At 34.1% G+C, this 27,177-nt stretch overlaps 2 protein-coding genes across 2 annotated transcripts; one reads left to right on the top strand and one right to left on the bottom strand.

The window, feature by feature from the left end:
* Positions 1-299: 299 nt before the first annotated feature.
* LOC130655857 (NAD-dependent protein deacetylase sirtuin-1-like) lies at positions 300-9,961 on the top strand. Its single transcript, XM_057458673.1, has 11 exons — positions 300-460; positions 4,163-4,248; positions 4,361-4,516; positions 5,747-5,899; positions 6,150-6,297; positions 6,449-6,528; positions 6,625-6,688; positions 7,369-7,436; positions 7,634-7,694; positions 7,775-8,173; positions 8,946-9,961. Exons 1-11 carry the CDS (start codon positions 349-351, stop codon positions 9,182-9,184), a joined length of 1,566 nt encoding a protein of 521 aa, XP_057314656.1. The 5' UTR covers positions 300-348; the 3' UTR covers positions 9,185-9,961.
* A 620-nt stretch (positions 9,962-10,581) lies between these two features.
* Positions 10,582-13,381, bottom strand: LOC130655860 (V-type proton ATPase subunit E-like). The gene is made up of 9 exons (XM_057458675.1): positions 13,304-13,381; positions 13,149-13,214; positions 12,859-12,968; positions 12,667-12,733; positions 12,461-12,550; positions 12,308-12,376; positions 12,118-12,212; positions 11,081-11,168; positions 10,582-10,914 (listed from the first exon to the last, which is right to left on the bottom strand). The coding sequence occupies exons 1-9, from the start codon at positions 13,334-13,336 to the stop codon at positions 10,852-10,854; spliced, it is 681 nt and encodes a 226-aa protein (XP_057314658.1). The 5' UTR covers positions 13,337-13,381; the 3' UTR covers positions 10,582-10,851.
* Between the last annotated feature and the right edge of the window lie 13,796 nt (positions 13,382-27,177).

Raw genomic sequence — 27,177 nt, 5'->3', positions numbered from 1 at the left:
GATATCCACCACATCACGCTTTAATAATTTTTCACTGAGATTGCGAAAATTATGTTTAATTTATGCGTGGCGTCATAGGTAGCTTTTTAGGAATCTAAGTTTGACATATGACATTCTTCTTTAGCCTGCTTTTGACCCTGCTGCCCTCGTACTATTCCCCGGGCTCCGTCGCAAGGCGGACGCGGCGGGACTTGGCGGAAAAGGACTTTGAATGAAAAATACTATTCGGGGCGTACCCGACTTGTGTGACTGAAACATTTCTTAACCGTTTGAGTTTTTATGCCGACAGCCTTATTTTCTCCAGACATAGTCAGTTATGGTGAAGTATTTCGAAAAAATTCTAAAAAAATGGCGGCTAAAAATGCGAACGAAAATGAAACAAAAATCGAAAAAAATGATCTAGCACACGATGTGTCTAACACAGTTGCCACAGAGTTGAATGCCCCCAAAATAAATTCAGGTAACATTTAGAACTTTAATTTTTTTTTAAATAAAGTAAAAAATCTGACCCCTAAAACCTGCCCAGTTCCACAACAAAAGGATTCCTTCAGACAGAAACATACAGCAAAATTATTTGTTGAGAAAGAGAAAGAAAAATGGTTTTGGTCCACACAAAATTAATGAAGTACACCTTTTTTATAAATGAATTTCCTTGTGGCGTTATTTGTTTGCCTTTCAACAGTGTCCTTGTTTGGCTGTGGATTTGCATGGCAGGAAAAAAAGAGGCAAAAAGGTAAAAAGATTTGATGCATGTTGATTTCTTTTCATGGAAACATTGTATGAGGTTTTAAACTATTATTGAGTGTAGATTAATGTCTTCTGATTTATTTTAATTTATTTATAACAATGTCTTCAGGTGATGAAATGAACTTCAAATAACTTTGCTTCAATTCAACTAGCTAAGTGCCCATCCTTTTGTCCTGCCAAACAAATGTCAGAGCCAAATGAGCTTACCACTGAAAATGTTAACAGAGGAATTCATCTATCGTAGCTATTCTCATAGTTGACAAATGTCACATGATTTTTTATAAATAGCTGCAAATAAAATCCCACAAAAATTAAACTGAGAGTACAATGACAGAATAGCACCTTCCTTCTTTTGCCAAAAATTTTAAGTGCAAACAATGAGCTCATAAAACCCGAAAAAACGCCTACATTCGCTCTCATATATATGGGGCTTTCAGCGAGTTGACACCCTCTTTGTGATAGACCTTTTTGAATGTTTACATTTTCCATGGTAAGCTCTTTTGGCTTTAACAATTGCGTGGCATGAAAAAAGATGTGGGTACTAGGTGAAGTGAGGTCCTTTTTAGTCTGTTTCTTCGCACAAAGGTATTATTACGACTTTATATGAATTTATGTTAACAAGAAGTTATCTATCTGCACTCGATAATAGTTTAAAGCTTTAAAAATCTTTCCATAGAAAAAAAGGGCTGAAAAAGACCTTTCTTCCGCAACCTTCTCCATCTTTCTGCTTGCCAAGCACTTGTTAGAGTCAGAAGGGCTTCCCATAGAAAATGTAAGCATTCAAAAAGGTCTATATATACTTTTAAACCAATTACAGGTCTGTATGATTTGTGAAAAAACCACAGTTCATGCTGTTGACACAGTCACTTCATAAATATGGTTTGAATTTTTTTTTGATATTTTTTTTTTCTAACTTCAAACTTGACATATTGTGTAATTTAGCTTTAATTAATTGAGATACTTCTGTAAGAGTTTGATTGTGAAATCTTCGTGTTTTCCCTCAACTGAAAGTTGTACCACGTGACAGCTTGATTTTCATCTGGCGTTATTTTGCGTTTCGCAAATGCACTAATTGGAGTTATATGATTTTTTAATGCCTAGTGGATGTTGATGAATATGTAATTAGCGCACCTGTTTTAACTCCAATTAAAGTTGCATCATATGGATATTGTTGTATATGACGTTAAATCAACGAATAATATCGAATTTCTTTGACTACTTTTACTTTTTTTTAAATCTGTTTTTATTTTTGTTTTGTTTTAATTTTAGTTTTTTTATGGAGGGGGCAAGGGAGGGGCTAAATAACCTTTTTAGTCTCTGGAGGGGAGCTTATTAGAAGGGGGGATAAATAAAGGGAGGGGGATAAAAAGATGAATTACGGTAAGCTAAATATATAATGAATAACTCTGAGTACAGAAATTAGCACAAGAAAATTAATGCAATTCAATGCCAGATGGAACCGACGCTTTAGGGTAGTTTTGTTTTACAGACAAGAATTATGTGCTCTTCTTTGCTGCTGACTTCTGGTTTTAAAAGTGGAAACCATCCTATTGGATTTGGACTGAGCAGTTTCTATTTGCAGAACAATTCAAATGTAATTATCTTGAAAACAAGGCTCCCCCCATGCAAGGTTCTATAGCAAATCTTTTGGTTAAGATTTTCTCTTGTCAATGAGATAACAAGTAAACAAGACTAGCCATTGTTTTTTTAATAAAATTAGAAAGGAGGCTTTTGACCAGTAATGTATTTATTTTAAATTTCCTCCTTAAAGTTGTCTTTACAGTGATCAAATAACATGAAAACAAGGCTATAGCTGCATAAGAGCCTTACTACACCTCACCATGTAACTAGTGCAACCTTTATAGCTCTAAAAAATTGGTTGATTATCATGTGGCGACCATCCAGTAGGAATGTACCTTACAACATTGCCCATTTTTCCGTATGCGATCAACTTCACACAGCAGCTCAAGTTTCGCAAAAGCAGTTAAGTGGCACAATGCATCTATTATGGAAATTATTATGAAAAAAATTAATATGGTGAAGTATCAGAATAAAAAATGAGAGTAAAGGTGAAACATATTTTTAACAACTATATAAGTGCAAAATTTGGTATATATGTTAAGTGAGCTATAACAGCCATTGTATGTTTACAAAATATATGCTTCTAATGTTAAAATTAGCCATAATACAACCCCTATCCCAAAAGCTACCCCAATTGGGGTACTCTTTGTTTTAAATTAATCCTTATAAAGCAGAAAAAATTGATTGATTGGTTCATGTGTTTCTCACTTACAGAGGTGTGGGAACTGTGTTGGTTCATTTGTTGTTCAGTCTGCTATATTTCCTGCTTCACATTTACGCAAAACAAGTGAAAACCAATGGAATGATCCTGATTGACAAGAATGAACTTGAAATGAAGGAAAACATTAGCAACAAAGAAGGAAATATAGCTGGGAAAGTTTTTACCTCACTAACAAACTGCCTCACTTTTGTAATTAGAAATGATCCTAAGCATATTTTTCAGAATGTCCATATTGCCAACCAAACTTTGTGCAGTCAGGTAGCTAGGGAAAAAACAAGTATACAGTTTGGCTATTGTCCTGTCCTTGCTGATCAAAATAATGTGCAATACTACCTTTTAGTACAGAATCTTCCAGGAATTCAACTGAATTGCCTGGAACCTTAACTGAGCATGAATTCATAAGATTTTTTCCTAACACACATATTATCACCTAAAAAATACATAATGTCTGGATGACGCAAATTTGACTATGTTCCCAGTTAAACAAATATGCTGCAATTTATAACACCCACATGGATACATTTATGCATAGAATTAAACAAAAAAATCTTTGCTACTTTATAATGCTTTGTTTTAGATCAGAACAACGCATGGCATACATTGTCGTCGAAAAAAACATAAAAACTTAGACCGAAAGCTAAAGCTGTTTTTGAGAGAATGGGCTCGCTAAGAAAATATAATTTGAGGGTTTTCTAAATCTTGTATTTTTAAAAATTACACAACAAATTTAGAGTATGTCATTCATGCTTGCAACAAATGTGTTTTTTCCTAAACATTCTTACGTGACTTTAACTTTGATTTATTATATTTATATATAACTATTATTTGCAATATTTGACTTTTTTATAATATTCTTATGTTAAAATCGTTGTGATAAATTGCTTTTGGACTTAATTGTTATACTTTTTGTCTAAAATCATTATTGAAGGACCTTATTTTGTGTATGCTATTAAATTGCAATTAATCCAGTTGCATGCACGCTTGTCAACATGCACGCTCTTTATGAATGCCTGTTTCAGTGTATTGTAAATAATACACATTTTTAAAATATAAAAGTAAAATCTTTATGAAAACCCCGGAGGTATGGTACAAACAATAATATTTTATTTTTAGACCCAATGTCATGGGTTCAAGAACAAATTGAGAATGATGCCAGTCCTAGAGATATTATTCACCATCTCGTGCCGAGACTTAATTTAGTAAGTAAATTCATTTTTTTTTAAATACTGAATAAATAAATAATTGTAACATTATTTTTCTTTTTATTTGTTTACCATATAAATTTCAATATTCAAAGTTTAATTTCTTTAGCCGGATCAAGTGGATGACTTGTCACTTTGGAGACTTGTCTTTGAAATAATAACAGAACCAGCACCTCGCCAAAGACTTTTACATGTTACATCTATTGAGCATGTTGTAAAGTTAATAACAAATTGCAAGAACATCATTGTATTGACAGGTGCAGGAGTAAGTAAACACTTTGTTGTTTGTATAAACATCAATTTTGTTAGCATGTACAAAATTTGATGTCACAAGATGTAATGTGTGTTTAACTTTAATTTTAGTATTTTTATCTTACGGAATTATATGGCTAAATTTTATATAAAATAAAAGGGAAATCTGTGAAAATTAGGGTAAAAATCAGCAAGCATGGTTTTTTTGTTCATAGCTTTAATTTTTTTTTATTTTCTTAAACACAAATATTTTTTTATTACCAAGTTAAAATTTCTATGGAATTATAAATTTCTACCTTATTTAACCGTGTGTGTGGTTGTGTGTTATAATTGTGTACATTAATGAGTAAAAAAAGTAGCAAATCTGAAAACCCCAATTTTCAGCATTTTATACGTTATGTTTTAAGTATGTTTTTTATAAGCATAATGCCTATAATCAGCCAGGCTTGGACAAGGGAATTTTTTAAGCCTATGCTCTTTTCTTGTGTTATGGGTATTTTAATAAGACACAGTCTTTTCTAATTCCATATACACAATAAATCTTAATTAAAACCACTATGCTGTCTAAATTTGCCTGTTGAACTAAGGTATTATTTTTTTATCAATAAGTTAAAAATTGTTTTTAGCCAATGAAATCTCTTCTCAGTGCTCCTCAATTTCGTTTTAGAAAAAGAGTAGTAAACCTGAAAACCCTAATTTGCTGAATTTTATACGTTGTGTTTTAAGAAAAAATTTTTATAAGCATATTCAGGCTCAGACGGGAATTTTTTTAACCTATAATAAGCATATTTAAAGGATTCACCAAGGCTGGACAACTCATGTGTGTTTTTCTTATGTTTTTTTAATTAGACACAGACTTTTTTTATTCCATCTACACAAAAAAATGTAATAAAACCACTATACTTCCCTTTAATTATACCTTCGTGTAAAAATCTATATTATAATGCCTGTATACGTTTGTCTGTCTGTCTGTCACGCAATTATACCTTCGTGTAAGAATACCAATAAATTTGTCACTCCTATATAAAGGTAAAAATAGAACAATTTTGTCTTATCCAATCCCAAATTTTTCTTTTTTGTTTTTAATTTGTTTTTGCAATATATAACCTATAAGTAACTCTAAGCCTGATTGTGTCTTACACAGAAGCATATCCAAGCTTGATTTCGACATTTAATTTGCTTATAAAGAAAACATGTATTATTTTTCACATTTTGATAAAGCTGTACATCTTAATATTTACAGGTATCTGTTTCATGTGGAATTCCTGATTTCCGTTCACGAGATGGCATTTATGCTCGCCTAAGTAAAGATTATCCTGACTTGCCGGATCCTCGATCAATGTTTGATATTCACTACTTTCGAAGCAATCCGTGGCCATTCTTTAAATTTGCCAAAGTAAGTGGAAGAATTATCCAAAAATTTTGGGTTAATTTTGTTTAGTAAAGACTATTCTGAAGCCATTGACAGCTGATGTATCGCGTCTGTGGTTATGCTTAGCACATACGCATATGATTGCTTGCTGTGTTAGGAAGTTTCTTTGTAGGCTTTGAGTTTTGGGTTTCCTTTTAAAGAATCCTCTTGTTCCAACAACAGGAGCCAAAAGTTTTTGTGCATCAGTAATCACAACAAATTAATATATTTTTAGGAAATTTACCCTGGTCAGTTCGTTCCATCATTGTGTCACAGATTCATTTCCCATCTGGATAAATCTGGAAAGCTGTTACGAAATTACACTCAAAATATCGACACTCTAGAACAGACTGCTGGCATAAAAAATGTAGTACAATGCCATGGTATGTGTGTTTTAAGCCTGACTTTTTCTTTTTAACTGTCTAATTCTACAATTTTAAGTCTCTTTTGACTTATCTTTTCCTCAAATTTCTACGGGACGTACATTACCTGTTAGCAAGATTTTTCTATAATGTATTTGAGATCTTTTTGTAGGATCCTTCGCAACTGCAACCTGCACTAATTGTAAACACAAAGTTAATTCTGATGAGATTAGAAAGGATATATTCGAGGAGGTAATAGCTATATTTTTTTACGTAATGACATATCATATGTATGTTAGATTAGTGAATATGTATTTCATATATTTTCCTTGCCTAATTTGTTGTTAGAGAATTCCATACTGCACCCAATGTCAGGTAAAAAGCGAAGAAACATCAAATATTCTAAAACCAGGTAAGGTTGATTTCATTGTTACTCCAATAAATTGAATTACAGTATTTACTCCAATGAATTTCTTCTCGATAGAAGGCCTCCTTTTTTTAAAAACATTTTTATTAGATTTGACTGGACAATTTCCCTTTTTACAAGTTCCTGCAAGTCTTGTCTTTAGGTGTAACGACCCCTACTTTTTGCCTTAGTCCTCAAACTTAGTTTGATCCCTTTATCCTCCAAGGATACTGAAAGAAGCGTAGCAAGGGGGATTGACCAACTTGGTCTTTTCTTTGGGTGTGACTACTCCACTTCTTATGCAAGTTATTCCTTGTTGTATATATGCTAATAGATTACACGTAATTGAAAAAGCATTTAAGGACAAAAGAGGTGCCCCGCCTGGTTGACCCTTTGGTTGACGCTTTTGGGCGAAACCAGTTGGTGTCAAGATTGATAATTGTGTTATCTTTGTTGTATGTGTACATTTTTCCTTTCTTTTTTTTTTCTTTTTTTTATTAAAATTGTGCTTCCTGCAAAAAGTAAGTTTAACTGTCTTATTGGCAGTAATTAGGAGGAAGAAAAACTCTTTAATCCTTAAATGTTAAGAAATTTTTTTCTTAGAGATTTTGTTTTGTTTTTCAGGTGGTAGGGAAATTATAACACCAGCGTTTTTGTTTTTAATAATTTGTTCTACTATTTTCTAGATATTGTATTTTTTGGAGAAAGTTTACCACAGACATTTCATGAGCGGATACAAGAGGATAAAGAAAAAGTAAGTAAACTTTAACACGAGTTTTTATTATATACATTTACCTAAACCCCGTCCCCCCAGTAATTTATTTTAGACTTTTAGACAGTTTCCAGGCTGTTCACTTCAAGAAACACGCGTCAGTCAGTGAAAATTAACCGATTTCTAAGTTAGTCTCAGCATAAATATGGCTATTAATTTTGGGCAACGTTTTGTTATAGGCTGACTTGTTAATTGTGATAGGTTCTTCATTAAAAGTAAGACCTGTGGCTTTAATTCCAAGTAAGTCGATTCTTATTTCACTTCTTACACCTCTGATTAAAAGTAGCAGCGAAGCCACAACGAATCAAATTTTTTCTTAGGTTTAGTGAAACCAGACGTACCACAGATTTTGATCAACCGAGAACCGATTAGCTTGCAGTTTGATGTCGAATTTTACGGTAACTGTGATGACGTCATCTGCGAATTGTGTGAACAATTGGGAGGCGAATGGCAAAATGTGATTGGTTTGTTTCAACCAAAACCCTTAGATGAAGAAAAAATTAAGAACCTGTTTACTGAGGCGGAGACTGCGAATAATTTAGAATTGAACAATGCAACGGAGGAGGGTACGAACGAGGATGTAGAAAGTTTCGAGATGGATTGTGAATCATGCGCTGGCGATAAAAATGACGACAAAATAAGGAGAAGATGTGGCTGTGGAGACCAGCTGCCTGCCACAAAGAAAAGAAAACCGAATGATGTGATGCAGTCAAAGCAAGGTAGTAACTTTTCGAATTTTTTTAATTTAAATTTGAATATGGCCTAATCCTTTTCAAAAATATTTGGTTAGTTTTTAAATAAATCTTGCTGTGCTTAAGCTTATTGTTGTAAAATTTAATAGAATAAGCAAGTAAGTAAATAACGGGAAGTTTAACGTCCTTGGGGATTCCATCCTAACGGTTCGCTCTTCCTCCACTCCGAATGCAACTATGTTACATTACCGCCAGAGATACGTAAAGCATTGCTCTAACTTGCTTGCCTGCAATTAAATAGAGAAATTCAAGTATTACCGAAAAAGCAGGGTGACAGAAAACATGAACACTCGTCTTTAATCTCCTAAATAACCTAAAATTTGTACCCAAAAAATTGTTTTTTGTGACATTATTTTTTTCAAATACCTACTTTTTGTTTTTACGCTTCGCTTCGTGATCACAAGGTCCGTGGTTTGTTCTACTCCGTGGGCAAGTGTCTTTACCACAGTTACTGGTTAATGGTCAGCAATGCTGGTGTGTATCTAATGTATACATTCAGAGCACAGGACCCACATTGATAAGAGTATTACCAACACTGATGTGGCTATATCCTGTATAAATATTCGTAGTAGTAATAATAAATAAAATAAAAACCCTGCCCCACAGCATTCAAAAAAAGAAAAGACTTTGTTACGTGTTTTGGTGTTTCCTCTTAAAATTTTACCCCGAAATTAAATTTGTGGTCACCCCTAAATATCTCTTATTCAACGCGTTATGTCAATTTTTTATATTATTTTAGACGTATATTATTTGTCTGTACCACCCAACCGGTACATATTTTATGGCGCAGAATTTGATTCAGCCGATGATTTTGACAGTGATTATGAAAACGATGTGGAGGAGGGCGATTCGGATAAGATCGACGTTGCCGAGCTAAATGATGAACTAACAACCACGGTTAAATCTGAAATGACTGATGGCAGTACGGAAGGAGAGACAAAGTTTTTAAACGAAGTTAACCGTAATATTAGTAGCTAGTAATTTATATTGTGTATAAAATAAATATATTGTAATTACATTTTTATGTTGAAGGGTTGTGATAGACTTCTTTTCTATTTTTTTGTCAACTTTGCAACGAACTTAATTTTTTTAAGCCTGCAAACGAACAACCACTACTAAACAATAACTATTTTGACACTATCGAAGCATGCAGAAGTGCAATGTCAGCTTTAATATCAATATGTTGTTGCAGCTACGGTTGTGCCATGGTTTTACTTCGTGATTGTTTTTATTAGCTTTTTAATCTCAGTGTTCAGGTTATACTGCTACCCAAGTTCGCTTCCAGGAATCAGAACCATTCATTATCTCTTAGTTGTCGCAAAGTGAGCACTACTCCTAGAAATGAAATGTGTTAGAAAAGCTCTTCAAAAGTTGCAAGGAAAAATAATCTTTTTTGAGCTTCAATCGTCAGATTATGGGAACATTTTTCATTCTCATTAAATTTTCCTAGAATTTACTTTTTAACGACCTAATGCTTCTTAGCTAAATTTTACGAAAAGTATAGCGAATTAGGCTATTTTTGTTGAATTTTGGATATTGCTAAGTTTATTTATAAAAAAAATTACAGATTTTACAGATAAAATTTTTAGGGCTGATATCTTTCTATTTTTTTAGGGTCGGCCTGAGGACTTATTTTTTTAATTATCACATACATTGTAATTATTTGATTTATTGCACAGCATGCTCTCATTTTGAATTCGAAGGCGTGCAATTGAAGCGAGTATACTATATCAATATAATAATGCACCATGTTTATTTAGCCTCTCTTCTGCGTCGCGTACAGCTAACTAGCGAATATACTATATCAGTATAAAAATACACCATGTTTATTTAGCCTCTCTTCTGCGTCGCGTACAGCTAACTAGCGAATATACTATGTGAATATAACAATACAGCATGTTTATTTAGCCTCTCTTCTGCATCGCGTACAGCTAACTAGCGAATATACTATACAAATATAATAATACACCATGTTTGTATAGACTCTAGTCTGTAGCGTACAGGTAATTAGCTAGTATACTTTGTAAATACAATATTGTACCTGTTTATTTATCTTCTTTTCTGCGTACAACAGTCACAGAGTATTTTTTAATCTATGGTTGGGTTGTCTTCCTAAAAATTCACCAGTCATTGTACATAAGTTCTCAGTTGAAGAGAATGCGATCTTGTACGTAAGATGAACCTTCATCGTATGGTCCGCAGCGTTATTTGATATAAGATTATATTAAAAACACTATGAGCCCTGGGATCGAGGTTGACGTAAGATATCACTTTCCTCAAATGCTTATACAAGTATGATCCGCATCAAACAGGTTTGTAGGCTTAACTGAAGGAATGGGGCGCCGATAGGGCAACAACAACAATAAAATGTAATATTGAAGTGGCATTTTTTAAATCGTATATTTGTTTCATTTCAAATCACGTGGCTATATAAATACATTGTATATACCGAACAAAAATCAATGTTTCGTCTTTGTTAATCAGTGGATGAAAGAAATAACAAGGCAAATATAAATTTGTGCTTAGGTTCACTAGCGAACGATCTCTGGCTATGTATTGTTAAACAGACTGAACTTCATTAAAATAAATTAATTCTCTTTTATAAAAAAAATTCCACTAAAAATTCGTGCAAATTCTCCTTTTTTTTAATCCAAAAATTTTCTGGTGGGATTCTTTCCAAACAACGACTCTCTAATTTCAGGCAGCATCTAAAATTAATATAAAATAGTAGTTAACCCGCAAAAAAAGTGAAATACAATGGGACATCGTTAAAGCGGGCAGACACGCGACCAAAAGATTTTGTCCGCCCTGGAAAGGTTTTGCTCACAGGAATTCGCCCGCCGCAACAAAGTTGGTAAAAATATTGCTACAAACCTGGCGACTGAGAAGAGTCAATCTGCTCTCCAACGTATTTGTCACTTTGATACGTCCGCCTTTAGCAGTCAATTCAATTCCACCAGCGCTACGGAAAAAAAAGAAAGTAACGACAAAAAGTAACATGGGATTCAAATTCTTTAAAAACAAGAAGCAACTGAAAAATTCCATTAGGCGTTCCCCACTATTAGAAAATATTTTTGAACAAAAATAACAACGATTTTGGATTTTAATCCGAATGTTGCTGAATGTTTCGAATTTCAGAACATTTTCAGAACTTTTTAGGACTGCTCATCTGGGAATAACTCATTAATGAGTTATTCCCAGATGAGCAGTCCTAAAAAGACCAAAAACTTGGTCAGCAGTACTATTCTTAATTAAGAATCTTACTGCTGACCAAATTTTTGGATTTTTTTTCCATTTTTAATTTAGTTTCAAACAAAAACATTTGTTACACATGAGAAACGCACTAGTGGTCAGTCCATGGAAAAATTTACGGAATTGAACGATACTTGTAGCTACCTTCTTTAGCTCGGATACAGACTACGAATAATATAATAAAAAAATGTTTTCGCACATTTTAGGGCTGGGACACACCTTGCTATTTCAAATATCAAGTAGAATTTATGGCGGTTTAAAAACACCAAAATACTGTTGCTCAAATGGACTTATAGAAATAATTAAATAGAATCTTAAAAATTCAAAAAAAAGTTTACATTTTAGGGAAAGAGGTCCAATAGAACAAAACATTCCAATAAAACTAATTATGGACGAATAAAGGAAGTTATACAAAATTTTAGGATTAAAGGAGAAATTAAATGCTTTAACTTTCAGAAAAATTCAGGAAATTTAGATTTCCACAAAGACATGTTGAGCGTCCCATGACGCTGCAAACATTATACTTAGCACAATCTTTAATAAAACCCGAAATCAACAACAACCAGGATATTAAAAATTTTCAACAAATTGATTAATTTTTAGGTGGACAAGCAGGGTCATTGAGGCTGTATGACTTTTCCAGAGGTGGTTACACTTACCTATCTTCACTCAAGTAGTTATCGGTGTCAATCTGAAGATCACAATCATTCTTTGTTTTTTCCTTGTAGTCCTTTAAGCTTGCATCCTTTATTTCCTGAAAAAAAAACGATTTACAAAAAAAGAGCATATTTTCCTATAGCTCTAGACCACAACATTCAGTATACTTGGTCAACTCAGAAGAAAGTTTACCTTCACCATCTCTAAATCAGCTTTTCGACAACGAATTTTAGCAGTTGGTTCGAGCAATTGAAACAAGCACTAAAAAAATTAGCGTCAAAGATTTACAATTGTCAGTCTGTGAGAAGCTGATGCTGTTATATATTTATAAACGCTTATACTAACTTGTGTCAACAAGCCACAGAGGACCTGCTTGTATTTAGCTTGATCTTTAGCAACCTCTCCAAGTTTTTGGCGAGCTTCTTCTAAAATTTTCTAAAACAATGACAATGCAAAATATCAAATGCAAACACTTTTTAAATGACAACTGCTTCCCTACAAGCAAGAGAGGTTTCTTTGAGTTTCTCAGAAAAACAGGTTAGTATAAATACCTGAATGTGGTCATCTTGATTCTTCAAAATTTGCAAACGAGATTGATTTAAGAAGTTAGACCTTTGACTAAAAATATATGACGTCATTAACCATTACTTAATCAGTACTTTTTTACATTTACTCACTACAAATTTTTTTTAAGAAATAGATTTCTATTATTTTGAAACATTTAGTAGGAAAGAAGGACTTACATTTTTCGCTGCAGATCAATCTGCTTTTCTTTCTTCTCATAGTAACCCATCACTTTTAATCGTTCTTGTTGCACCAATCTTCCCTTTTCAATGTTGAACTCTTCCTCAGCCTAGCAAGAAAGCAGTAATAACACAGCATCTTGAAAGTTACTGTTTTAAAAGCTTTTTTAATTTAATTTCATTCACGCCTGCAAAAATTTACTATCTGCCTGCCTGTTTTGTTAACACATATGCATGACTTAAAAAGAGTGGATTGTATTGTAGAAGGAAATTGAAAAACCATAGCTAACCTTGGCTTCGATTTCTTCTGCCTTCTCCTTGGCTTCTTGATGGATAAATGCCATCATATGATCAATCTAGGGGTAAAAATTTATACATTCATTCAAAATGAAAACACAACTTGCCGTGTTTTGTAATTTATAAAATTCGACATAAATTTATGTACCTGTTTTTTTACATCTTCGTCACTGAGAACCATCGCTGCAATTTAAAAAGTGACTTTTTTGTTTAGAGAATTTGGTGTCTAAAGATATGCAAAATTTCTTTAATTAAAAGTATTAACACAATTCTCCCATAAACTAAAGTAAGTTAAGGAAACTCAAAATTATTTCATTAATTCTAACCCCTAATATGGATGACAGTCAGAAGTGCTAATTAAAAATTTGACTATACAAAAGAATTACTGACAATCCTTAATGCTCGCTATTTTTTAAAAAGTGGCCTTTTTCAATTGAAAATGCCATTTTGATTGAACCTATAATAAATTTAAAATGGAGATGAAATTTGCAGTTAAAATTAGAAAGGCATAGAAATATTTTTCAAGTTTTTATTAAAGTGGTATAAAGTTATAGCTATAAACTACAGTACTGTAAAAAGGTTTGTTAACATCGTGGTTCGTGTTTATTTCATGTTATGCACGAATAGCCCACAATGCCTATTTTTTTAACAATCGCGGACCACACAATCATGTTTCGAGGACTACACGAACAAAAATTAAACATTACACCATGGCGTCCACGCTAGATAACTTCTATTGTAAAACAACAGAGACCATTATCAATTAAATCAAAACCGACAGCAAAAATATAAATTAACACTTGTTGTTTTAATTCGTTGTCATAAAGCTAGCTACATAACAGATTTTAATAGTTCGTGAATCAAAATTGTGATCTAAAAAAACATTTCTATCATTGCTTTTTTCTTATAAACTTTTAAAATGTGATCTAAAAAAACATTTCTATCGCCGCTTTTCGTTTTTAAACTTTTAAAATGCAATCTAAAAAAGCGTTTCTAACGGCACAGCAAATTTAACTTTTCTAGACAAATGACATTTCATAAAAATACAATCGCGTCATGATGAAAAAGTATACACCAAGAAAAAACTCAAATATGCTTTTATAAATAGAAAAAAAATTAAATTATAATGGCTATAAAAATCGTGGAGCTCGCGAAAATAATCGTAGGACACACGATCCCTCGTGGAGATAACAATATTGGTGTGGTGGCCACAATAAAATGTTTGAATGTTTGTTATACATAAAGACCACGATTTTATCGTGGTTTGTGTGCACCACGCTCGTTACACGAACACGATGTTAACAAACCTTTTCACAGTACTGTAGTCAAGCAAACTTGTTATATTAATTAGTCTGTACACATTGATTAGTCTGTACTGTTGTAGCATCAGCTAGCATTTAACAGCAGGTTTCCACTAATTGTACTGTAATACCCTGCTAGTAGTTAGCTGTTTTAGTCTAGCTAGCAGCTAGCTAGGCTACTACATGAAGCAGGAGTAAAAAAGTAAGAAATTTACTTCACAATAGATGAATTTAGTTGCTTACATAGCGGTATGCTCTTTCGGCACTGGCATCTTTATGGCAGAAAAGATGGGCAAGGCTAGGTGAAGCAAAGTATTTTTTTAGTGGATTTCTTAGGACTTTAAATGAAAACAAATAAATCAGAAGCATTCAATCTACACTCAATGATAGTGCTGTGTTTTTCATGTGTGCGCAGAAATGGAGGTAACATGTCTGCTTGGTTTGTTTACATTTTTACCTCCATTTCTGCGCGCACATTGGGTATTATGTAATTGTTCTGCCCAATCTTGGAACACGCTCCGTCTTAAGACTGGCCAGGCCAATCTTCCGACAGTGACAAATGGGTGGCCAGTCTTAAAACTGGACTGCCCAATCTATGGACGTACATGCCCAATCTTAGAACAATTGTGGAAGACAAACAAAACAATAAAATTTTTAGAATTTACCTTTTAATAGGAACTTTAAATTGAAACTTTTCTTGGAAAATCAAAAGGCCAAAAATTTATATATACCATGTATTTTATGTATAAAAAATTAAAACTTCTCAACCATATTAGCATAGTCTATAAGGTTTTTCTTCTATAGACTATGATATTAGCTAGCTGGCTATAGCTCGCTAGCTGGCTAAACATCTCATCCGAAGAAATTAACAGCTAGCCAACTAATAATATGGTTGAATACGATTTTTCTGATTCTTCATAAATATAAACCTTATATTTTTAAAATGTAGCGACTACTACAAGCTGTATGTATATAAATGCTAAATGTATAACACATGCTCTACCAGCTACCTAGGTAGCTAGCTACGATTTTCACTCTACTGTGTCCAAAAACTGACCAGGTCAATTCACCATTACCCAAAATATGATGTTTTAATGTGCCTGAGAATGTTTGTTGAGACTTGCAAAAAACGGAGCTTGTGTGGTACATCCCTTCTTTAAAATCTAAAAGGCACCAAGGATGGGCCTAACATGGTCTTTTGCCCAATCTTGTGACGGCCTGCCCAATCTTAAGACTGGACGGCCAGTCTTAAGACTGGGCAATTTTATGTCCAAAGATTGGGCAGCGTTTTAAGATTGGGCAGAACATAATCACTTAGATGTGCGCGCAAGTAAATATCGGGACTGTGATTCCATGTATAATAGTTTTAAAACCTTGAACGATGTTTGACGAGAAGAATAAATCTACAGCCAAGACCTCTCTTCACTATCCAAATGCCAGAGTCGAAGAGCTTACTGCTAAAAAGTAAACAAATAACGACACGCGGGAATTAATCTATACCTTAGTTACACAATACAAAAAATAATCATGGATAAGAAGTATATAGCTAGAAGAAGATAAGAGAATATGAGAAGCTTCACAGGCTAAAAACCCATCTTCATCACACTCCTTTAGAAAAACTTAGCTAAACCCTTTTAGTATCATCAAAGAAACAAACAAGGAAAATACAACCACGTATTATGAAAATATATTATCAGCATATGGCTAGCTACGAGCTAAAAGATACAATAAATGGGTTGTTGCTCTTCTCATTCTCGTGACGTGATCCCTCCGCCATATTATGTCGCGCAACCCGATTTTACCACTTATTTCTATCCTCGAGTTCCGACTTCGTCCAACCTCAACCCTACAAGCCCGTACGCGGGGTTTGCGTTTTGGGGTTTTACGCGCGCTCTAAAATAAAAAGAAAAAACAGGAATAATTAGGCAACATATCATATTCATCCTACTAACTAGTCCTTATTATCGTTTAAAAACATTCTCGTAACCAGGGCTTGTTAGATGAAATCTTTCTAAAGCGAACACCGAAGACAAGCAAAATAATTTTTTTACTTTAAAAATGATTAGTTAATTTCTGTTTCTTATCATACTAACAGCCTTCTTTTCTTGGAAATTCCTCGATAAGCTTTTTTACCAGATACTATGGACACATTTCAGAGCTAATCTCGTACCCTAAGAATAAGTTACTCAAGATTAAGTTTGTTGATTTGATAAGCAATATTTATCAGTGATGTATGGAGAAACAATGCTAAAAACAAAAAGTTGTCGGTTGTGTGGCGTAGCGCCTTGCTCCATAATAACGGCTCGGTTGGACATTGTAGGAAAAAAAGGTTTATTCTCTTTTATATTTTGATATCTCAAATTTGAGTGGTGACGAATTATGGCTAGTAAATTGAACGTCGGTATTTTAGCCTTACTCTCACGCAAATCTACGCAATTTGTAGTGTAAAGGCTATCACCTAGGATACCATCGATGAGGAGAAATTAATCTGCTAAATATTAGAGATGCCCGCTAAATGGAAAGTCAACAGTTTTTTAATAATTTCAACTTTTTTGACCTGCGTAGGAGTTTATAAAAAGTGTAAAATTATATTTCCAAGTTATAACTTCAAGTACATATTTTCAAAAAAAAAACACTGATGCGAGTTCGTCTTTTCTGTTTGATTGTGTGTAAGGCCTTCTATATTTTTTTCTATACTGTATACAGAGTATCGCATTGTGTTGTCATCAAGAATCAGGGAGTCATCCACACTCGTGTCATCTACATTGACTAGCTTATCGAGCATCATTGTTATTCTGTGATGCATCAATTTTATTGTTAAACATTTACCAATGAACATATCCAAAGTGTCGGCACAGTTTTTACAATTACCAAATTCCTTCCTCAATATAAGGTAATTGGAAAGTGGGTTAGAGTTTCTTATGAGATAAACTTTGCACTAGGCATAAAAAACCAATCAACTCGACTAAGAAAATAAACTTTTTGGGAGATAAGCAATTGTCTAAAATATTTTTCTCCTTTTATTAGAGGTGTCCGCAAATTGGGGTGTCCCATAATTTAGGAGGTATATCTTCTGATCTTGTATATTTTTGGACTACTACTACTAACATCGTCGCAAGGGCTCCCATTTTCGTCCCCAGAGCTCTTTGAGATTAAAACCTCGAGATTGTAATCTCAAAGAGCTCTGGGGATGAGAATGAAGGGCTCCCTTCTTTCGCTCTTACGGTTTCTTCGCTTCGAGAAATTGAACTGCAACGTCAGCACTTTCGGTATATTACATGTCCACATTTACTTAAATAGATCATATGACAACCATATATGGAGTAAAAACTGAGAATTAAAATTATATTCAAAAAAGAAAGAGATGAGTTAAAAAAATCTTTTCCAAAATGGTAGATTTATGTGGTTTTTTGTAATCACAACAAGTAAAATGGACTTGGCATTTTACTTAATTGGTTTTGAAAATCCTTGTTTTTCTTGATGGATGATCGTTGCGTTTCCTTCAATAATTTTTTGTGGTTTAGCTGAACCTAACAAAGGAGGCCTGGGGATAAGTTGGGACGGAAAGTCACGGTAAGTCGTCCACGTATTACTTCCTGAATATAAAGGAGATATAGTATTCAACATGTGTTAGACCTATGTACGTTCCCAAGCCTTGTGGAGATAATGATGTGCTATTCTCCATAAAGCACAAGTGTAGTAGCCTGTAGTAGAGCGTAGTAGAATGTATTTCTCTGTAGTAAAGCGTATTTCTCTGTAGTAGAGTGTAGTAGCCTGTAGTAGCTTGTAGTAGAGTGTAGTAGCGTGTAGTAGAGCGTAGTAGAATGTATTTCTCTGTAGTAAAGCGTATTTCTCTGTAGTAGAGCGTAGTAGCATGTAGTAGAGCGTAGTAGAGCGTATTTCTCTGTAGTAAAGCGAATTTCTCTGTAGTAGAGCGTAGTAGCGTGTAGTAGAGCGTAGTAGAATGTATTTCTCTGTAGTAAAGCGTATTTCTCTGTAGTAGAGTGTAGTAGCCTGTAGTAGCTTGTAGTAGAGTGTAGTAGCGTGTAGTAGAGCGTAGTAGAATGTATTTCTCTGTAGTAAAGCGTATTTCTCTGTAGTAGAGTGTAGTAGCGTGTAGTAGAGCGTAGTAGAATGTATTTCTCTGTAGTAAAGCGCATTTCTCTGTAGTAGAGTGTAGTAGCCTGTAGTAGCTTGTAGTAGAGTGTAGTAGCTTGTAGTAGAGTGTAGTAGAGCGTATTTCTCTGTAGTAGAGCGTATTTCTCTGTAGTAAAGCGAATGTCTCTGTAGTAGAGTGTAGTAGCATGTAGTAGAGCGTAGTAGAGCGTATTTCTCTGTAGTAAAGCGTATTTCTCTGTAGTAGAGTGTAGTAGCCTGTAGTAGCCTGTAGTAGAGTGTAGTAGCGCGTAGTAGAGCGTAGTAGAATGTATTTCTCTGTAGTAAAGCGTATTTCTCTGTAGTAGAGTGTAGTAGCGTGTAGTAGAGTGTAGTAGCGTGTAGTAGAGCGTAGTAGAATGTATTTCTCTGTAGTAAAGCGTATTTCTCTGTAGTAGAGTGTAGTAGCCTGTAGTAGAGTGTAGTAGCGTGTAGTAGCTTGTAGTAGAGTGTAGTAGCGTGTAGTAGAGCGTAGTAGAATGTATTTCTCTGTAGTAAAGCGAATTTCTCTGTAGTAGAGTGTAGTAGCCTGTAGTAGCCTGTAGTAGAGTGTAGTAGCGCGTAGTAGAGCGTAGTAGAATGTATTTCTCTGTAGTAAAGCGTATTTCTCTGTAGTAGAGTGTAGTAGCGTGTAGTAGAGCGTAGTAGCGTGTAGTAGAGCGTAGTAGAATGTATTTCTCTGTAGTAAAGCGTATTTCTCTGTAGTAGAGTGTAGTAGCCTGTAGTAGCTTGTAGTAGAGTGTAGTAGCGTGTAGTAGAGCGTAGTAGAATGTATTTCTCTGTAGTAAAGCGTATTTCTCTGTAGTAGAGTGTAGTAGCGTGTAGTAGAGCGTAGTAGCGTGTAGTAGAGCGTAGTAGAATGTATTTCTCTGTAGTAAAGCGTATTTCTCTGTAGTAGAGTGTAGTAGCCTGTAGTAGCTTGTAGTAGAGTGTAGTAGCGTGTAGTAGAGCGTAGTAGAATGTATTTCTCTGTAGTAAAGCGTATTTCTCTGTAGTAGAGCGTAGTAGCATGTAGTAGAGCGTAGTAGAGCGTATTTCTCTGTAGTAAAGCGAATTTCTCTGTAGTAGAGCGTAGTAGCGTGTAGTAGAGCGTAGTAGAATGTATTTCTCTGTAGTAAAGCGTATTTCTCTGTAGTAGAGTGTAGTAGCCTGTAGTAGCTTGTAGTAGAGTGTAGTAGCGTGTAGTAGAGCGTAGTAGAATGTATTTCTCTGTAGTAAAGCGTATTTCTCTGTAGTAGAGTGTAGTAGCGTGTAGTAGAGCGTAGTAGAATGTATTTCTCTGTAGTAAAGCGCATTTCTCTGTAGTAGAGTGTAGTAGCCTGTAGTAGAGTGTATTTCTCTGTAGTAAAGAGGCGTTCATAATGGTCTCGCACTATATACAAACGAAAAATTATCGTGACATCTTCGCACAAAGAGATTCTTATCAGTACATCACTTGTAGTTGGTAGATAAGCAAGGGATGATGGCCGATTCGCCAGTGGTCATCATAATATCAGAGACAAAGAAACAAATTTAGCAGACACGCCTAAATATTCATTTTCAATTTCACATCCTGTGTTTTACTGCGCTTACCCAACGAGACATGATCCGTTTGTTTGAGCCTTAGAGAATACATTGCAAGCAATGTATGTCCTAAATACCATGAGTGTTCACTATTATGCTTTGTATTCATACATCAATCGTCAATTCCTCACAAGTTACTTTGGGGATATTAATTTTGCTCTTGATTGTTGAATGTCTAGTTGCGGTTTTATGAAAGAATAGTCGAAATTTCTATCTTTGAGCTGGAACGTGAGCAACCAGTGTGTAATGTCATCCATACTTCATAATTTTTATGTGCAGAAATTGTTACTTTAAAATTGCTCTACCGTGTTTAGTATTTGCGAAAACACTACAAAAGTCTTCATGGAAAAAATAAATGAAGCCTTTTCAATGTAGTTTATATGTTCAAACGCAATTCATGATAGCCGTTCACTGGGTGAAGCAAAACTAAATTTGGATATGTTTACATCCTACAAAGAGCTTTTTCTCAGTAAATCAAGTGTAGTTGGCAGATAAACAAGGCATAAACGTTGATTTGCCAGTGTTCATCATAATATCACATACAAAGAAGCAAATTTAGGAGACTCGTCTAAATATTCCTTTTCAATTTCACATCTTGTGTTCTTCTGCGCTCACCCAACGAGTTCGAAATACCCTCAATGCTCAATGAACAAATACAACTGGTAAACGAGACGGAAGACAACCCATTTATCCCAGATGCCGGAGGAAATGATTGATGCGGCTCCCTTAGAGACGATCGTAGACGAGGACGAAGAAGGCAATAGTGATATTGAGATCGATTAGTGTTTGTTTTTATTATACTTTTAGAAATATATGTTGTGTTTATTAAAATTGTTGTTTTTATTTTTTAGCACACTAAGACTTTTGCATAATTTTATAAGTCCCCTCCCATTTAACCCCCCGCCACGCCCCTCCCAAATAAGCCCCGTCCCCCAAAACCCATTTTGACAAATAAGCCCCCAGGGGCCTAATCGATCATTAACGGTAGATCTTTCACGGTTGCGCAAAGCATTCTGGGTAATCACTATGACAAAATACAACACCGCTGCTAGCAGGGATGCGAAGTTTATGTGGTCGCGTGGTTTTTCTGTTTATACAAGTTAATTTTTAATCAATTCTTATATATTTTACTTTTAATTAATTAAAAAACCTAAAAAGTTAAATCAAGTGAGCTTGATGGCTTCGGTTAAAGATATTAAATGTTTGCAGAATTTTTTAGAACTTTCTATGGCTGAACTTCAATTTTTCCTTTCCCAGCGTGGGCTTCCAACATCTGGATCACATGGAACGTTGGCTGTAAGAGCTCTGATTGCTCATGAGCAAAAAGTAGAAGTAAAAGCCACTGCTGAACATACAATTTGCTTCTGCGTAACATGCGAAAAGACATTTGATTCAGACGAAGAGCTGACTTGGAATGTTTGGAAGGGTAAGTCGGTTTAAAATAACTGAAACAAATACCCTTTTTGGTTGGTTCGTTTTTAACGTAATTTCGAACGTTTTCTTCTCCCTTTAAAATTTGAACTGTACATTCTAATTTAAGTAGTTGTGGATTAAAATTTGCCATACACTCAATTATAGTGCCGTATTTTTTCTGCGCGCGCAGAAATTGAGGTAACTTTTCTCAGTCAGGGATAACCGCAAATTAGGCTATGATAGTCTAATTAGTCTACGATAGCCTATTTAGGCGATTTATCTCTCCTAATTAGGCTATCAACATGGTTTTTGCTGCCTATCGCTGTTCTGTTACATAGTCGCAATGATTTTATTAGCTAAAAACATTCTATAGAACCCCTTTTTGATGGTCCAAATATATTTTTCTTTATTATTTGCGCTGTCAGAAGAAATAGCGTTTAGTTTGTTTTGATTTAGAACGCATGCGCTGTGATACGGCTTCTTTTTTTTACGGCCACGGTTGCTTCTGAACAAAGGCTAAATTTCCCGCGCGCATATTTTCAACATGGTGGCGCATAGCCTAAATAGACTATTTCTCGTCTAATTAGCCGATCCAAAGACTTTTGACATATAATTTTTAGTTCCGCGAAGCAAATTACATGAAATTTTACTTGACCAAAGACGACTTGACAGGCCACTGGATAGCCAAAAAAACATGGCGCAACTATATGTCGTTTCCGTTATATTTAACAAAGAAGATAGCAAATCGCCTAAATAGGAGATACTCGCCTAAATAGTCTATGAAAAATCTCCTAACTAAGCTACTAGCCTAATTTGGCGTGATAGCCTAATTTACGGTTATCCCTGACTGTTTCAGATTAGTTTGTTTACATATTTACCTCCATTTCTGCGTGCGCATCGGGCATTACATAATCACTTGATGCGTGGGCAAGTAAATATCAGGAGTGATTCCATGTATTGGTATTCCATCTAATCATGTGCAAAATTTGATTGTTGTTTTAAAGATGAGAATAGATTTCAGCTATAAAATGGCTACTGACCGGTTTTGATTCTGCCCTGTAAAATACAAAGCCATTTGTCAGGGGCACAGACCTCACAAGCTCGGTCTGTACTTTTGAGCCAGGCTTTGTATTTCACAGTACGTTATCAAAACCGGTCAGTATTTATTTATTAATGATTAGGCGGACGTCACAAATATTTGGTGTTAGAGTCACCCGACTGACCCTAATTTTTGATCAAAATTTTTGATATACTGAGTCGGAAAAACTAAAATGACAAACAATATTATACGCTTGTTGTCTCTCCACAGCAATTGCAGCGATTGTTGTGCTTCGCTTTAAAATGTGAAAAGTGTTCACGCGGAAACTGCCGGAGGTGCCAAAGTTATCATTAAACATCGGCAATTTAATGGCGCGCGTTAATGGCTGGATGGTTGGATATTTTTGAGTTATCATTCGCCGATCTACCAACCGACTTTATTTTTGGTGCTCAAATGACTCTAACACCAGATATTTGTGACGTCCGCCTTATGTAATTTGGATGCCAGCTATCGTTCAAAGTGTTTCCACTCTTTGAAGGCTTGAAATGCATAAAGAACTGTCAATTCTGAATTCCAGCTTGTATTAAGGCTTTCGGTGGTAAAGTAGCTGTATATTTATTTTTACTATAAAGCCAATGTTTAGCTAGCTACTAATAAAAAGCCTGTAATTAGTAAGTTAAAAAGAACACCCACTGTGCTGAATGATAAAAGATAAATGGGCTGTGGTATTTCTTTTGAATAAACTTCACTTCTTTTATTCTGAACTTCTGGTAACCAATTAAACCGGGGCTATGGTAACATTCAGATTCACTCACCCATGTTGAATCTCCGTCAAGAGGAATTGAGCCCCGGTCAGAGTACGAGAGCTATAACCACTAATCTACGGCCCCACAAGTAACCTCGAGATTTCCTCCTTTACACAAACCAGGGTTTCAAATAACCTGGAAAATACTTAAACTTGAAGTATAGACCTATATTCTGAAATTTTAAAAGTAAATCTCAATTATTACCATACACAACATTACTACAATATATCATTGGCTATCGGTTGTCTTTTCAGAAATGAAAAGGATGCAGCCTGAAAGGAAAGCTGAAATATTGAGGTATCAGAAAATATCTATAAAAATAATTCGATGGCTCAAAAGGTTTGACTCACTGATGGTATGACAATACTGGGATCTATTAAAGATTAAAATTGAAGAGGCGTCCAGGGCCTCAATCTTGACAGTCCCACCAGTGAATCAGAACTAGAGATCAAGACTATCACTGTAAAACATATGCACATTTTACCAGGAATTCCATGAAAAAAACAACACGCATGAATCTATATTGGAGAATTTGCGCATCCAATTTTTTAATTTTTAGTATTCACTTATTGAATGGTTTAAAAGTGTTAAATATATTAACACATTGTTTTGTCGGTAGAAGTAACCTATAGCAAATATATACTGCAGGAATACATGACAAAGGGAGGGCTATGTCGTACGATGTTGTATTCACTGCAATCATCTACTATTTCGTTTGCCGTGTCAATCTGCCCCTCAACATGGCCGCAGATTATCTTTTCACAGCAGGTTATATTTTCTCGTAACGATTGTGTTCCTTACTAAAAGACATTCTTTTTTAAACTCTAATTCCATTTCAATCTTTTGCTCCATACAATTCTTTTTTTCGTGGGCAAGATGCATGTGCATTGATGTTTTAAAACAGATGATCATTCCAATTTATTTTAAAAAGATTTATAATTTGTTAGGATTTGTGCATTTAATGTTTACAAAATCAAGATTTTTAATTTTGAAAATGTTACCACAAGATTTTTAGTTCCGTAAATTCTCAGTGATCTGCTGTTATAAGACCAAAAAATAACTTTTTGAGGAAAATGATGATAATAGGTATAATTTACATATAAAAATTGATTCTTTCCAGTATACAATATCTGGCAACAATAACTTACGCTGTTGATTGTCATAATACTTATTACAGCCATTCATTGGAAAGCCATGCTATTAATGGTACACATTAACTGTGGAAATTTCCTATTAAAAAGTTTAAATAGGTGTTGTTGTTTTTTTCAATTATCTGCTGAATAATAATTTTATAAAAAGATTAAAAAATAATTTTTTGAGGAAAACGTTAGTTTTTAAAATCTGATGTGGTGGAAAAGTAGGCCAGGGTTGATTTTTTAAATAAAGAGAATATTTTTTTAAATATAATTTCCACCAACATGAAATGCAGCTAATTCCATACTGAATACATGTTCTGAAAGAGCTGGCACATTTATATTTATTTTTGAAAAAAAGAGACAGTGTACGTCATCTATTCAAAGATATCTGAGTTAAGCATATAATTATATTTCTGTAGCCTGAGCTAGATTGAATTTTGTTAATTATTTTGAGTAAGCTTATTTTTTAAAGAAAGACAAATAGTGCTGTGTGTTCACTTTAGTAGTAGGAATACTTTTTGCCACTTGAAATACAATTGATCCGAAGATATTTTTTGTCTTGTATGAAAGAAATTTGGACAATACTTTAAGGCAAGAACTTCTATTGTTCTTTGCTCACGTGATCATTATTGGGAAATCTTTTCTTCTTTAATGTTAGATGTGGCCATGCTGGCTTTATGCATATTGGTTGATTTTAATTCGGGTTGCACTGAAAAATTATTATATAAAAAACTCAATTTTAATATCTCAAAGAAAACTTAGTTAAAGGAGCACTCCAGTGAAAAAAAAATCTTTAAAAAAAAAATGTTATATAAAACATAGAATCGGATAATTCTCTTCATGAAAAAGACTTTACAAAGCTACAGCCACACGACTTCGAACCTCTTCTGTCTCACAAGGGAGAAATTAATAATGATGCAAAGTGATGAGGTGTCTTTTACTGGCTCAAGCAACGTTCTTAGCAAAATATTTTTTTTTTTAAGAAATAAATATACTTAATCGCTTTTTTTAACATTCTTTTCGTCAAAAAACTTTATCATTTGCTTCATTAAAAAATCTTTCATACTTTACAAGCCAATTTATTTTTTTCACAGTTCAGCAATATTTTTCCTCTGCACGCGCTTTTTTTGCGCACAAATGTAAACAAATTTTATGTAACGTTGAATTTTCTCCGTGATGGAGGACCATTGAAATGCGTGATATAAAATCAAATAATGTTCGGGTCTAGATAAGTTGGTAAAACGGGGTATTATTATTGTATAAATAAAAATCAATCTTATGATTATGGTAGGTCATAAATGTGTTGGAGAAGCTACTGACTTACAAGTGGTTGTTTTGACAAAGCTGTTTTAGAAACTGCATTATCAGCATTACATGCAGCCGTTATAAAGTTACAAAGATTGAAGAAAATGGGTACATTTACCCCCTGAAAATACTTGGCATGTCCTTCCATCAAAAAAGCTTCTTTTTTGAAAAACAAAGAATAGAAACTTGAGCGCTACAAAAGATACATGTGTAACTAGAAAGCTTTTTTGTCGGTGTTTGTATTGGAAATTCGTATAATGTTCTCTTATTTAATATAAAAATGTACAAAACGTTATTTGGTTCAGTTCTGTGGATATAAGTACAAATATTGAGATGAGAAGAAATGAGAAACTTTAATCGCGTTCACTAGCTAAAATAGCATTTTTACAAAGTTGCAGAGTATCTTAATATGGAAGTTTATTTCCTGCAGATATCTTTTAAAAGAACTATCTGTGAAGTGCACCAACCAAATATAAAAACTTTGATCGCTTGGTAGATCACCTGCACGACGTATTTTGTTTAGTCGTTTTTGAGTTCTTTCTTTTTCACAGACGGGATTCTGTGAAAACTTACTTCTTTACACTTCTCTGATCAATCGGTACATAGAAACACAGAGCAACTAACCATTTTTTAAAGATTTAAACGTAAATTACATACAAAAAGCGATTTAATGTAAGCTGTATTTATAGGTCTTAACATGCGCTTGCTTAAACTTTCTGCACGATGTGATGTCATTATTTATAATCGGGTCCAGTCCGAAATGAAATCGCACCTGTCTGTTTTTTATGAGAAAAAAATTGAATATGCGAAGGCTTGTACAACAATTTTAAATAAGAAAAACAAGTAAAGTAAGTTTTTTTTTATTTCTTATGCTTTTCTGAGTACGTATAAAACAAACAAAAAAAAGAAAAGTGATTTTTACTGGAGTTCCCCTTTAACTAGGCTAGACAACTAACTAGGCTACTTGGTACCATAATTATTCAAATAAGTAGTCAAGTTTTTATTCAGTATATTGACTTTCAGGAGGGACATGTTATATGTACAGGTAATATTGCCAGTTGAAATACCCCTAAGTTGAAGTATATCCCTCTCTTCAGTCAGCTAATTTCCTACCTCAAGGCTTTATTGCGACTTATGCTGAAAAATTGAATAAGCAATTTCTGAAACTTTTACACCCTGTTTTAATTTATAACAATCGTGGAGTGGTGGAGTTAGTTTTACAGTGTAATGATTTTAAAAACTAGATAAATTTCTGTTGTTTTAATTTAATGATGATGCGCGATGTTTTTGTTCACAACTCTTCT

Source organism: Hydractinia symbiolongicarpus, chromosome 8 (genome assembly GCF_029227915.1).
Source record: "Hydractinia symbiolongicarpus strain clone_291-10 chromosome 8, HSymV2.1, whole genome shotgun sequence".
Classification (NCBI taxonomy): Eukaryota; Metazoa; Cnidaria; class Hydrozoa; order Anthoathecata; family Hydractiniidae; genus Hydractinia; species Hydractinia symbiolongicarpus.
This window is presented reverse-complemented; position numbering and strand designations above follow the sequence as displayed.